We start from the raw sequence: 14,206 nt of genomic DNA, 5'->3' as shown, positions 1-14,206 counted from the left end.
CTTCAAACATGGACAGATGAAACCAAAATTGAGTTGTCTGGGAAAAACACACAACACTATGTGTGGAGAAAAAATGGCACAGCACAGCAACATCAAAACCTCATCCCCAAAGTAAAACATGGCGGAGGGAGCATCATGGTTTGGGGTTGCTTTGCTGCCTCAGGGCCTGGGCAGATTGTTGTCATTGATGGGAAAATGTATTCCAGAGTTTATCAGGACATTTTGCAGGAAAACGTACAACCATCTGTCTGCCACTGGAGCTCCGCAGAGGATGGGTGATGCAACAGGACAATGACCCAAAGCATACAAGTAATTCAACAAAACAATGGCTTCAACAGAACAGAATACGCCTTCTGGAGTGGCCCAGTCAGAGTCCTGACCTCAACCCGATTGAAATGCTGTGGCATGACCTTAAGAGAGCGATTCACACCAGACATCCCAAGAATATTGCTACACTGAAACAGTTTTGTGCAGAGGAGTGGTCCAAAATTACTCCAGATCGTTGTGCAGGTCTGATCTGCAACTACAGGAAATGTTTGGTTGAGGTTATTGCTGCCAAAGGAGGGTCAACCAGTTATTAAGTCCAAAGGTTCACATACTTTTTCCATCCTGCACTGTGAATGTTTCCATCTTATCTTCAATTAAAACATGACAACAGCTAATGTTTGTGTAGTATTATTTTAAGTAGACTGTGTTTTTCTATTGTTGTGATTTACATGACGTTTAGAGCGCATTTTATGGCCAATTCATGCAAAAAACCACATAATCCCAAAGGGTTCACATACTTTTTCTTGCAACTGTAGGGTAACTGAGAACAGCCCAGCATATGGTTTTAACCAACTTTAGCTGATCACAAAAAACATAAGAAGCACAAGAGCTGAGGAATACTTGGATGGGAAGTAATTACCCTACAGTCTAGATGTCACGTATTTTTAAAGAAACACATCCAGGAAGAAAGCGATGAAAAACAATATTCTTGTTACCAAGAAACCTATGTGGATGTACCCATGTAATAACCAGGAATAATTTTTATTTTTATTTTCATCAAAGGAGGAATGCTTTTAAGTCTTAGAAAAGACAAGAGAAAAAAGAAACATAGTTTAGCTGAAAACCCTTGTGCTTGCTAACTTTTCCTGCTTTCTGGGTACCATATGCAGTGTTAATAATGTATACCTAATTTTAACTTAAATATATTTTCATGCAATATGCTCAAGATCTATGTTTTTTTTTAAAAAAAACTTTTTACAGTTTTACTTATTTTATTAAAACTCATTAACAAAGAACAGGAATTAGAAAATGAAAAAAATCGCCCCAGATATTTATTGGTTTAAGAGAAAAAGAAAATAGTACAAACAACCACCTATTTAACAGGAGAAGAAACCCATAAGTGCTCTGTAATCCTAAATGATCAGTGAAGGTCCAGAACTACTATTTTATAAATAATTTGCTTATTTGTAAAGAACAAACATTGCCATATGAGATTGCCTACCTGAGTCTGGGGCCAGTAGGCTTTGAGAACAGCTTGTGTTCTAAATAGTATAAGTAGCTTGCTATCCTCGTCACTTAGGTGAAAAGCTTGCTCCAAAATCTGTAGCACTCTTATGCGAGGCCTCACTGGTAAAGAATCATCTCCACAGAAGGGCCTAAGCCAAGCCAACAAATCATCTGAAGACACCAGATTCTCGCTACAATGAAATCAAGATACACATCTGTTATTATTGGTTTTCATCTAATCATATTCCATTAACAAATTCCATTCAGGTCCTTCTTGAATTAAGACAGTGGTCTCCAACTTTCCGGACAGAGGAGGGGGGGGAGGGGATGTGGAATGGGACATCTCGCTGCAGCCAGCTCACTGCAACCAACTTGCTATGGCCAACTTGCCGTGGACAACTTACCACGGCCAACTTGCCGTGGGACAACTCGACACAGCCAACTTACCATAGGACAACTCGCCACAGGAAAACTTAACATTTCAATTTAACTATTTAAAATAAATTTTAAAAAATATTTTAATTTTTAACATTTAATTCTGTCCCTCTTTTCCCTCCTTTCTTTAATGATTCTATTCCACCATGTCTTTGATATCAGTGTAACTCTTCTCCCGCAGTGAGTTGTCCCATGGCGAGTTGGCTGTGGCAAGTGGTCTCACAGCAAGTTGGTTGTGGCAAGTTGCCAGTGGTGAATTGTCACAGACCTGAGGGGATGGTTGCATGTGAGCGGTGAGTGAGAATATGCAGAAATTAAACACTGAAGTAGTTAACCTAAAAACTCTCAATAGATAGAAGATATACTAGTATTTATTTTTAAATTATACTTAATATTTATTTATAAGGAGTTGGTAAATTAACTGAAAATTTGAGTTGAGAAAGCAGAATATCCTAATAGAAGCAAAGTATTTCCCAAAAACCAACTGATTCATCAGGAAAAACCAAAGGCTGCCTGTTCAACATTTTCAGCAGATCTATTGTTACATACTATCAGAAATTTGCATTACTGTATACGTTTGTTTTGCCAGTTTTGGGTGGTTTTAAAGAAATTCATTCCAAGGAAATTATTTTAACATTATCTTATGACAATTTTTTTTCATATAACACAATCTATTAACTATCGGTCAGCAAAATTACATAGCATTCTGACTACTCAACCAAAGCAGATAGTGCATTTCTTGTCACTAGAGAAAATCTGTATTCTAATGCCTATTCGGTTCTTCAAACAACAATATTTGTATAGTCAAATGCCGAAAGCCACAGAATATAAAAAAGAGGTATCTGCAAATTTTCCTGATGAAAAAAAACAACAGAAAACAAAACAAAATTGAATTTTTGAAGAAATAAAATGGATAATTAGAGTAAAAGAATGGAGAAAGGGCCATGGTAATTAAATTGTCTATATGAACATTTAGCTTCCTGCAAGGCCCCCTCATGTCTGTCTTTCTTTAAATGATTATTTATTCATTCAGAAAGCAAAACTCTGAAAGTTACTCCTGCCAAATTGTGACATTTTCTACCGGGACTCCCATTTGTTATGTTCTTGATTTAGTTCATTTCACAATGCTTCTTTCTAATCTGATTTAGATCATGTTGTTACCAACCTGTGATTCAAGGTATACTTGTGGGAGAAATCAAGAAATAGTCAACTTGTTGATTTACGTTTATGTTTAGTGCCAATGTTTACCGTCAGCTTAGACTGCATCTCTACCCCTCCTCAAAAGTAACTGTATACTTGAAAAAGAAATTTGGGAGAAATTTATCTCCCATTCTCTTTCCTTCAAACATCTAGTTTACTTTTGTTTTTTAGCTTTATACAATAAATCTGCCCTTAATTCTTCATTAGCATAAACTCTCTGGGACACAATCTTTATCTGAAAATAGGATGCAAATACAGTACTTAATCCATACTAGTATGCTGTGCAGGTGGCATGCTTTTTCCAACTGTTTTCCTAGATATGCTTCATACTATTGCCTTTAACCTGTTCAAACCTGGAACCAAGCCATACTGAGCAGAAAATAGTTTACTCTCTCCTGTCTTCAGCAATAACTCTTCGACAACATGAGGCACTGCTTCTTTTTAATATACTTTATTCACCCACAAATCCTTTAGGAATAATCTTTTAATATCTTCCTTCTCAATTTTTTTTGAGAGGGAAGGATGTGGATCTGTCTTTAATTTAACCGTTCCTATTTTCTCCAAACAGCTGCTCTTATTCTCCTGTGCTAGAGTTAATCCACTTGAGTCTGATCAGTTCCTTCAAAGCGTCACATGAATAACAATATTGCAGCAGACTAAAGTTAAAAAGCATTTTCTGTTAATTTTAAAAGTACACAAGGAAGCAAATTAGAAAGGGAAGTTGCTAGAAATAATTTACAACATAATAACAACAGAGTAATAATAGTTTTGTTTGCTGACTACCAAAGTAAAAAACTGTGTTATTTCATTAAATAAGAAGCATCATAAGCTGTAATAGGTACAGGTAGCTTTTCTTGTTCTAACACACAGACTATATACTGAATGACATCTATGATTTGAGGAAACACACAATCAAACAATCTTAATATGATGCTGTAGGATTTACAATATTCCAGTTATCAAGAATACCACCACTGCCCATTTCAGACAACCACTGCCCATTTTACTATCTCTAAAAGGCTATACATCTGTATTTGTATAAACAATGCTTGTTATATTCATTGATAATATTTCAACTTGACACTGTTTTTTTTTAAATGAAAAGAAGCAGCAGGTAGCATGTGATTTATATTTGAAGCAATGCTGCTGTAGTCATTTTAACAAGACAGATGGGAACATAATACCAGCTAGAAGATACCAATTCAACCAGTCTGAAAGTGCCGAAATAATATAAGCTGACAGTTTAAGTTATCATTTCATAAAAACTTCAAAATTTATTTAGCCTATGTACTCTTTTTATATTTCATCTCTCAAAGAACTGGTGCTAAATTAGAAATGAGTTTTTGGAGGAAGTGACATTTGGAATGTAAATTAAAAAAGCTGATAAATTAAAAAGAAAGCAGTTGAGGCCTTGGCTTCAAAAGTTAGGCAAGCTCATTTTTCAGATAACTGTATCTTTCTGAAGGGAACCATTTATACTGAGTTCCTACAACATCTGAAGGATACAAAGGTAAATAATGTTTCATGGAGTACAAGTCTAAGACCTTATTATAGTAATATTGGTATTTCAAAATTTATCTTCCTACTAGCATTATATATGGATTTGTGACTAGATTCATTGGGCTTTTCCCTGGGGAAGCTAACAGCATGTACAACAAACAGTGTAATGGTTCTTTTGAACTAATATCTTGACGAGTTATAGCAGGATGGATACAGGAGGTGCCTATTGAAAACATTTGCTGCCAGAGTACACACACAAAGTGGAAGTTTAAAGGCTAGAGATCCATTGGTGGGTATGGAACTGTCTCATTCTATCAAAACATGGACAATCTAAGAAAGAAATGACAGCAAGGGAGAGAGAGAAAAAAAAGAAGGAAAGAGAAAGAGAGAGAATAAAAAATTCTTGAGGAGTTTTAAAAAAAAGTCCCAGTGTTAGCAAAATAAGAAAGGATAGTAGAATGTATGTAGTGTGAAAAGAACAGATTCCTGACAAAAAGCTACAAAGCTGCAGGTTTCTGAATAGGGCACAAAGCGGGAATCTGACATTAAACATACAGATGTGTGGAGAAAACATTTCAAATTTGATAGGAAATTAGTATGAACAACAAAACCAGAAAGTATCTCAAATCTGCTGACTATTTGCATGAGCAAAAAAAAAAAATAGTTGAATGCAGCATACAAGATAGGAAGCAAAAATAAAATATTTTTTGGCCTGGGTTACCAGTCCTGCTCATAAGCTGGTTGCATTTACTCTGCCCCCCACCTCCTTTCTGGTTTGGGAGATCCACAGAATCATTTCTAAACTGTCTGATTTAATCCAGGTTTTTCCAATTCATTCAAATTTGATGCATATTTGTATTTAGCAACTGTAATCAGGTTTCACTCTTACCCGTTTTCAGCACTTGTGTGGACAGCAGAGACCATGTCTTCCAATATCTGAAAATGATCTTTCTGAAAAGAATGCTGATCACCCCCTTCGCTGTCAAAATGAGTAAAACAGAAAGATGCTTATTTGGAATCAGTGTTTCAGAAATCCCAAAGGCCTGCATGTATAAACATTTGGTGCTGCTTATCAAAATAACAATTAGCCAGAAGATACGCAGACTGAGTTAATCATAATTTGGTTTGCTTAAGTTTTGGTTCAGTGCGATATGAGAATCCAACCATTTGTGGATCCGCAAACAAAGTATGGCTTAGTAAGCTGTATGAACCCATCTGAACTTGTCCAACAAATCCTGTTTAAACAACCCATGTTTTAGTGTTACTATGAACTTAACTTTCATAACTGGCTTTTATAACTGTCAGAATAGTATTTTTAATAAGAAAATTAAGACACAAGATCCCCTCTAATTAACAATAAACTGCATTTGCCAGGAAAGTTGTCACATTAATCAGTATTAAGAAACACATTTATAAAGACCCTAATATGACGTGTACTGAAGTTGCTTTCTTGGTTCAAAATCTTGAATAATTAAGGATCTAAAAGGTTATTAAGGTTTGGTCTCCCAAGAGCCACAACAGTAATAACACTGAGATCTTCACAAGATTCTAGGCCTCAAATGTTAGGAATTTTTCTGGCAAAAAATACATTCAGAGTATAATTTTCTCATTTTAGGCACAGAAACAAGCTATAATAAGGTTTCTGAACTGCTTCTATTGCATAATTAACTAGGTTCTTGGGAAAAGGGAAAGATTCACAAGAATAGAATCTTTGCAAAGCAAGCGCAGATTTAAATATTACGATCCACTTAATAGTTCAATATTTCTGTATTCTATGCTTAATTTTACTAATTAATTTGTTACTTTCTATTACATAAGCTCTATTTCTGCATTCACTAATTGCAATAACTTATATGCACGTTTATCAATGTTTTAGAAATATTTGAAATTTCAGGCATTTCACTGTTGCAATATTTTCTCTTCTCCTTTTAAGATGCTGCCTGATTAATTTACCGCTCTGTGTATAAACTCGCATTGCTTGGCTATGTGAATAGAAAAGACCATTAAACGAAAAGGTAAGACTTGCTTGCTGTTAAAAAGAAAGTAATATATTTCAATTCACTCTTAAAAAAAGTATTATGTGAGAAGTATCTAGACTGTTAAGCGATTTTCACGTTAACATTCAGTCAAATGGTTAGAAGCCCATCAAATGGTTGATATACTTGTGGTCATGCCACAGCTAACTCCATTTTATAATCTGAAAAATATAGCAAAAAGTACAACGAATAAACAGTTGGTATTGTTAATCAAGTGTGTGTTTTCATGGCTGCTATTTATTGATGAAACGACTTCTGGGGAAATGCTGTGTGAGAGACTGAATAGGTGCTGACATTTCTATTGCCTCCCTAATAATTGCCTCTCTGATAAGTATTCATAAACATCCAAATAATTTAAATGAGGAGAAGTGTTATCAACTGTCATCTACTTAGCCATTAGTGACTGGTTGTGGGCATCCTGCTCCATTAAATACAGTCAGTATATAAGGAAGTGACATCTGCTGCCAACTTCAGTTTCAGATTTGCTCTGAAAAAAACCAACACCACAGCTGGCAAAATATACCATATATTCACTGTCTTGCATGACATTATTCAGAGGTTCTTTTCACCAAATTTATTGACATACAGTAAGGGAAAAAATATTTGATCCCCTGCTGATTTTGTACGTTTGCCCACTGACAATGAAATGATCAGTCTTTAATTTTAATGGTAGGTTTATCTTAACAGTGAGAGTGTCAAAATAACAACAAAAAATCTAGAAAAAGACATTCCAAAAAAGTTGTACATTGATTTGCATTTTTTAATTTATTTTTTTATTCCATTTATATCCCGCCCTTCTCCGAAGACTCAGGGCGGCTTACAAGCTTAGCAGTAGCCTTCATTCTATGTATATGCCTGCTTATTAGGGCTTTCACACACACCTCAAGTGGCATTATTACAAAGTCAGCTTAATTGCCCCCAACAATCTGGGTCCTCATTTTACCTACCTCGGAAGGATGGAAGTCTGAGTCAACCTTGAGCCTGGTGGGATGCGAACCTGCACTAAGTGCAGGCAGCTGGTGTTACTTAAGGAGGCATTTTAATGAGTGAAATAAGTATTTGATCCCCTATCAACCAGCAAGATTTCTGGCTTCCAGGTGTCTTTTATACAGGTGACGAGCTGAGATCAGGAGCACTCTCTTAAAGGGAGAGGTCCTAATCTCAGCTTGTTACCTGTATAAAAGTCACCTGTCCACAGAAGCAATCAATCAATCAGATTCCAAACTCTCCACCAGGGCCAAGATCAAAGAGCTGTCCAAGGATGTCAGGGACAAGACTGTAGACCTATACAACAGTGGAATGGGCTACAAGAGTATTGCCAAGCAGCTTGGTGAGAAGGTGACAACGGTGTGATTATTCGCAAATGGAAGAAACACAAAATAACTGTCAATCTCCCTCAGTCTGGGGCTCCATGCAAGATCTCACCTAGTGGAGTTTCAGTGAAAAGATCTGTGGAGGGAGCTGAAGGTTCGAGCTGCCAAACGTCAGCCTCGAAACCTTAATGACTTGGAGAGGATCTGCAAAGAGGAGTGGGACAAAATCCCTCCTGAGATGTGTGCAAACCAACTACAAGAAATGTCTGACCTCTGTGATTGCCAACTAAGGTTTTGCCACCAGGTACTAAGTCTACTAAGTCTAAGTTTGACTTACCTCAAAGCAGCTATCACTCTGATTAGAGCTGTCTCAACAATATCCCTGGGTGAAAGTCCTAAATCTCCAACAGCAACATCCAGTAATGTTTTTATCATGCTCAAAGGTTGTCCATCTAAGCACATTGTTACAGCTTGTTCATGGATTCTTTTTTTTTCTGACCGGGATATATCGTATTGATAGCCATATTCTTGCAGTATTTTCTATAGGGGGAAACCATTTAAATGTAAGCAAGTTTAAGTCACAATAACTCAATATTTATTTCTGAAACCCAGATTACATTGCTAATCTGGAAATAACCTTTTCAGAAACAATGAAAACAAAAAGCTTCAAATTTCATTCCAATAGATTATGACAGAAATCATTACTCCCACCACTGCACAAAGCGGTTTGAAGAATTAATCTCATAATGGTTACCTTAGGAATATTTATGGTATTATATTCTGTGTATATAAAAAAACATCCACAACTTCCTTTCCACTTTACTTTTAAAATTTTGATAATAATGAAAAAAATACCATCAAGCAAACTATTGCAGAGTCCAAAACTCTTAGCTGCCTAACTAGGCGGCCATTAAAGATAAATGCAGGTAATCCTGCAAGAACCAATCTGGGACACATTGTCCTGGGACATGTATATTTGCTTTCATGGGTGATCCCCTTTTAATGATCACTCATTCAATGACCATTCAAACTTGAGAATGCTGAATGCTGCAATGGGGTTCTTGAAGTATTGTCTATCACAGCATCCTGAGGGACACATCATCATTATTTATTTAGCGTATGGCTGGTCACACACAGAATTAAAAGCACTTCATATTTACAAGTTAGAACAGTTAAAACATTTTTTTAAAAAAGAAGCAATTATAAAACCTAAGAGGAAAACAGAAATAACATTTCAGAGTTTAATGTCGAGTTTGGAGATCCAGTCAGTGGCTGCCGTTGTTACGCAGAGGAAGTCCTTAAAATCTCCTGGGTATCTTCTATTAGTGCATTTCCTCACTATATGTTGGATAGTCTGTCAGGGAGCCCCGCAATCACATTGTGCTGAAGGTGTCTTTCCCCATTTATACATTGAATCAGCACACACCCCATGAGTCGTTCTAATTCTATTGTATGTCAGCCATATGTGTCGGGGTAGATTAAATCCTGGAGGTATACTATTAGGGTTAATATGCTCAGAAATATCTTGGGAGGTATAGCTACTCCATGCTTCCATCCACTTTTGTATAGTGCTCTGATGTTCGGCCTGCAGCTTAAGCGCTGTGAGGAGTGGTGGATTTCTTGACTTTAATCGAAATCTTAAGAGATCAGAGGTATAGGCATGAATGGCTAGAGAGGAGTTTAGCAGGATCTTACTATACTCCCAAATGAGAGCTTCTTGTCGTCGTAAGTGCGGGAGAAGTATGTGGCTAAGAACTGGTAGCCAGTGAATAGGTGTAGATTTTATGCACCCAGTAATTAATCTCATCGTGATTTGGGAGCTTGGCAACCATCCTGGATTTCCAACCTTTGCAATGTCCTGCAGTCATGTAATCACAATATGCAACCTTCCCTGCTGGCTTCCCACAAGCAAAATCAACAGGGGAGCCGGCAGAAAGTTGAGAGCCACAATCACAAAGTCCTTGCTTAATGACCCGCGTAGTCCTCGTTTAAAGATGGTAAGTAGGAACTGGCATTACTAAGCAATGCAGTCACATTATGTTGAGCTTTATGACAGTGTCACTTGGTGATAGAAACTCTGGTCCCAATTACCATAGCTAAAGTGAGGAGTACCTTTACAAGTTTTAAAAAGAAATGAAAAACTGTGATTCTGTCACCTGAATTATTTTAGCGTGAAATTAAATCAGGCTACTATTATGGTATGTTGTACAGAGTGAAACAAAACTAGATGAAGGTGAATGGGAAAATGTGTTTTAAAAAACAAATGTACAGAGTTTCTACTGTATATGATACAAAATCTTGATTTGGTTCTGGTGTTTTTCACTTACCTGGTCACTGGTTTTCAGGTAAGAAATAAAACTATGATTAAGGGTTTCCAGATGTGCAAGGGACTGCTGCAGATGATTCAAAACATCTTCGTAAGTGATTTGCCTGTGAGCCACACCTTCTGTGAGGTCCCCCTCAGAAGCCCTTTTCCCAGCTTTTTCAGCTGTATGTTTCATCGACTTTATGGCTTTCTTTGTCATCTCTACCCGGGAATCGACTGACAGCTGAGAAAAGATAATGCTCAATTCATCATAAATTGTCACTAGCATTTAGAATACAAGTGATGCTTGAATGGACATGAATCGGGGGTAGGAACACCTGAATAATATACATTGGTTAAAAGATTTCCTTCTTTTTTTAAATAAAGAAACAGAATGTGTTAAATATAACAGAACATGAGCAAGAGAAAAAATTGTTTCTGAGAAGAGCTTTTGCCTTCAAAGTCTAATCCCATGCTACTTCTCTTGAACAATTCCATTATCTAATTTTTAAAAAAAATTAAAACACACACAAAGACAAAACTATTCCTTCCTTATAATAGCCTGTAGAAATCTTAAAGTGTAAGACTTCATTCTTCAACTGGTTTGACAAATGCCTCTGAAACTATCAGTTGAAATATTCCACTTAAAATAGTATTTTGAGTTAAGAGCTGAAAAGGATTAACAAGTAAACAGGAAGGCAGTAGGATTTAGCAATCTCATTTTTTCTCCAAATGAGTTTTCAAGCACCTACATATTGGGATTTTCATAATATTAATATATTTGCTTGCTGCAGATTCCTCTACCTCAGATAATTAATAATTTCTCAGGCAAAAAAAAATTAACGGTGTCTCAGTCAAGGAACTCTTCCAGATGACTTAAAAAAAACACAAAGTTTTTCCTCACAGATTCACAGGTAAACTTTTACAATCCTAAAATCTCAATGCAAACAATCTAAGATCATCACACAAGCCATGGTTTGTTTAGTCATGGTTATAATTAAGATGGATTCATATAACATACTAAGCCCTTAAATATTCACACAGAATATGGGTTACTGTAAAGTGTAAATTTAGTCATTATATCTATAGTGAATATCAATCTTTATTTTTTACAGTATTGTAGAGAAATGTATATAGTCATCTTTATGTAAGTTCCTTGCTTGACATTTGCATTTCCTGTTTTTTCTGAAAGAATTCAGAAAACTATACTCTCCAAAACTGAGGAGTGTATTATTCATACATTATTCACAATTCAGCTAGAAAAAAATATACCATTTTCCAAAAATAAGATCTACCCAGAAAATAAGCCCTAGCTTGATTTTTTTTTAGGGTATGCCTAATATAAGCCCAAGGGACGCGGTGGCTCAGTGAGTTAGGATGCTGAGCTTGTCGATCAGAAGGTCAATAGTTTGGCAGGTCGAATCCCGAGTGCCGCGTAACAGAGTGAGCGCCTGTTACTTGTCCCAGCTTCTGCCAACCTAGCAGTTCGAAAGCATGTAAAAATGCAAGTAGAAAAATAGGGACCACTACGGTGGGAAGGTAACAGCATTCCGTGCGCCTTTGGTGTCTAGTCATGATGGCCACATGACCACAGAGACATCCTCGGACAAGCGCTGGCTCTTCGGCTTTGAAACGGAGATGAGCACTGGCCCCTAGAGTCGGAAACGACTAGCATGCATGTGCAGGGGAACCTTTACCTTTAATATAAGCCCTACCCCAAAAATAAGCCTGGGGGTGTGTGAGGATGGCCAGCACAGGAGTCAGCAAGCGTGCGGGGCTGACAGTGTCTGACAGCAGTCACAGCCCGCACAGCGCAGGTAAGTCTGAGCACAGAGGCAGAGGCAGGGGGAGGCAGGCAATCCGAGAGGCTCGCACAGCTGCACCGGCATGTGATCTTGATGCGCCACCCACTCTATCCCACAGTCTCTCGACTTGCCTGCGACTGCACCTCCCACGAGCCGGGCAGCCCCACAGCACATCTGGATCACCTGTCTCCCCCTGCCTCTGTGCTCGGACTTACCTGTGCTGCACGGGGCTCCTGGACACCATCGGCCCATGTATGCTCACCGCCTCTTGTGCATGCACCAGGCGAGTGGGGTGGCTGGATGCAACCTAGAATGTGACTCAGGACTAGCTTTAAACTAAGGGTGTCAAAATTAAGAGGACCCATTGCTACCCTTTCTTCCAAATTATTTGAAAACTGTAACTCTTTGCCCTGGTGGAAGGTATGTCATATATTCTTGAGTTATTCATTTCAGCAGGACTCACAAAGTCGCAAATTGCCTATCCCAGCCTTGCTAACCAAATCTGATCAAAATCCCTGTAATTCTCCTGATCCTTATCCTACTAATTTATTTAATTCCAAATTGGTAGCTTTCCTTATTGAGAGTTCCTGTCAGACAAAACAAAAAGAAAGAGATCATCTTCAAAACCTTTTATCACAGTTTTGTATAATGGCTCAATGCATTTTGCAGTTGCAATCCCTTTTCAAAAGCTGAGGCTGAAAATAGTTTGCAAGAAATCTCTATTCTTTTAAGTCCAATAGAGTTGCAATCAGGACTTTCAGTTGTTCACTACTCCACATACTGAGTAATAGTTTACCTTATTCTATTTACATTTGTCTATCTGCCTTACTTATGTTCTAAAAGTGTGTACTAATTTCTGCACTGAAATAACCAATTCTTTAATGAAAAAATAGACTGATTTTCTTCCCAAAGAAATAATTCTTTTCGGTGTGCATATACATGCATTTTCACAAATTCTCTTTTTGAATACTCTACTGTATTCAAAATGTAATTTATTGTACATATATACCAGTATATGCTATTTATACAAGTATTGTGTATTGCGGGCCAAGCTGGCAAAAGAAAACTCAGGACCATATTGGAAACATGTGGAAGAGGCCTTCATCCTGCAGTGGATAGACAATGGCTAGAATGATAATTTTTTATTTTTTTATTTTTTTTATTTTAATTCCATTTATATCCCGCCCTTCTCCGAAGACTCAGGGCGGCTTACAAGCTTAGCGGTAGCCTTCATTCTATGTATATGCCTGCTTATTAGGGCTTTCACACACACCCCAAGCGGCATTATTACAAAGTCAGCTTGATTGCCCCCAACAATCTGGGTCCTCATTTTACCTACCTCGGAAGGATGGAAGGCTGAGTCAACCTTGAGCCTGGTGGGACTCGAACCTGCACTAATTGCAGGCAGCTGGTGTTACTTAAGGAGGCATTAGCCCACTGCTCCACCAAGGCTCCACCTAATGCTATTTATATTATTTAATACTACATGTGTTTTAAGTTACAAGCATTATCACATGATTTTGCAGAATGCTATTGATACCAAATACACCCACTTCTCGTTTAGTGACAAAGTTCTATTCCAATGGCTAGATTGTCAAGCACAATAGTTGCTAAGTTAACATGTGGCTTAGAAACAGAGAGAAATGCTATGAAGATTATTGGTTGCTGTTGTCTCAATTAGATAAAGTTCTCTTGTACAGTCACACCAGTGTAAATCTCAGTCTGGAATGTGTTGTTGCCAGGCACAGAAATACCTTATCACTAAGGTCCATATGAAATTAAAGGAGTCCCTTTAATAATATAATATTGTTCATTAGGAAGCTAGTGCTAGTTAATTTAAGTTCTAACTGAACTTAAACTCAGTATTGTAGAAACAGATTAATTCCCAATCTGTTCTTTCCATTAGTCCTTTATACAGGTAGTCCTCAACTTACAACAGTTCATTTAGTGACCTTTCAAAGTTATAATGGCACTGAAAAAAATGACTTATAATTGTTTTCACATTTACAACCACTGCAGTATCCCCCATGGTCATGTGATCAAAACTCAGATGCTTTGGCAACTGACTCATATTTATGACTGTTGCACTGTCCTGGGGGTCATGCCATCTCCTTTGTG

The 14,206-nt window shown here is 37.4% G+C and overlaps 1 protein-coding gene across 2 annotated transcripts in view; it reads right to left on the bottom strand.

Annotated features, from left to right (window-relative positions):
- NBAS (NBAS subunit of NRZ tethering complex) overlaps positions 1-14,206 on the bottom strand; it is a 175,961-nt gene that overhangs the window by 25,212 nt on the left and 136,543 nt on the right. For both annotated transcript variants that reach the window (XM_083348576.1, XM_083348577.1), the window contains exons 45-48: positions 10,306-10,527; positions 8,316-8,518; positions 5,519-5,608; positions 1,490-1,685 (exon numbers count right to left, since the gene is read on the bottom strand). In XM_083348576.1, coding sequence (XP_083204702.1) covers positions 1,490-1,685; positions 5,519-5,608; positions 8,316-8,518; positions 10,306-10,527 — 711 coding nt within the window. The remainder of the gene's footprint in view (positions 1-1,489; positions 1,686-5,518; positions 5,609-8,315; positions 8,519-10,305; positions 10,528-14,206) is intronic.

This window comes from Vipera ursinii (genome assembly GCF_947247035.1).
Source record: "Vipera ursinii genome assembly, chromosome: 1".
Taxonomy (NCBI): Eukaryota; Metazoa; Chordata; class Lepidosauria; order Squamata; family Viperidae; genus Vipera; species Vipera ursinii.
Note: the sequence above shows the minus strand (reverse complement) of the source record. Positions and strands in the feature narration are given on the sequence as shown.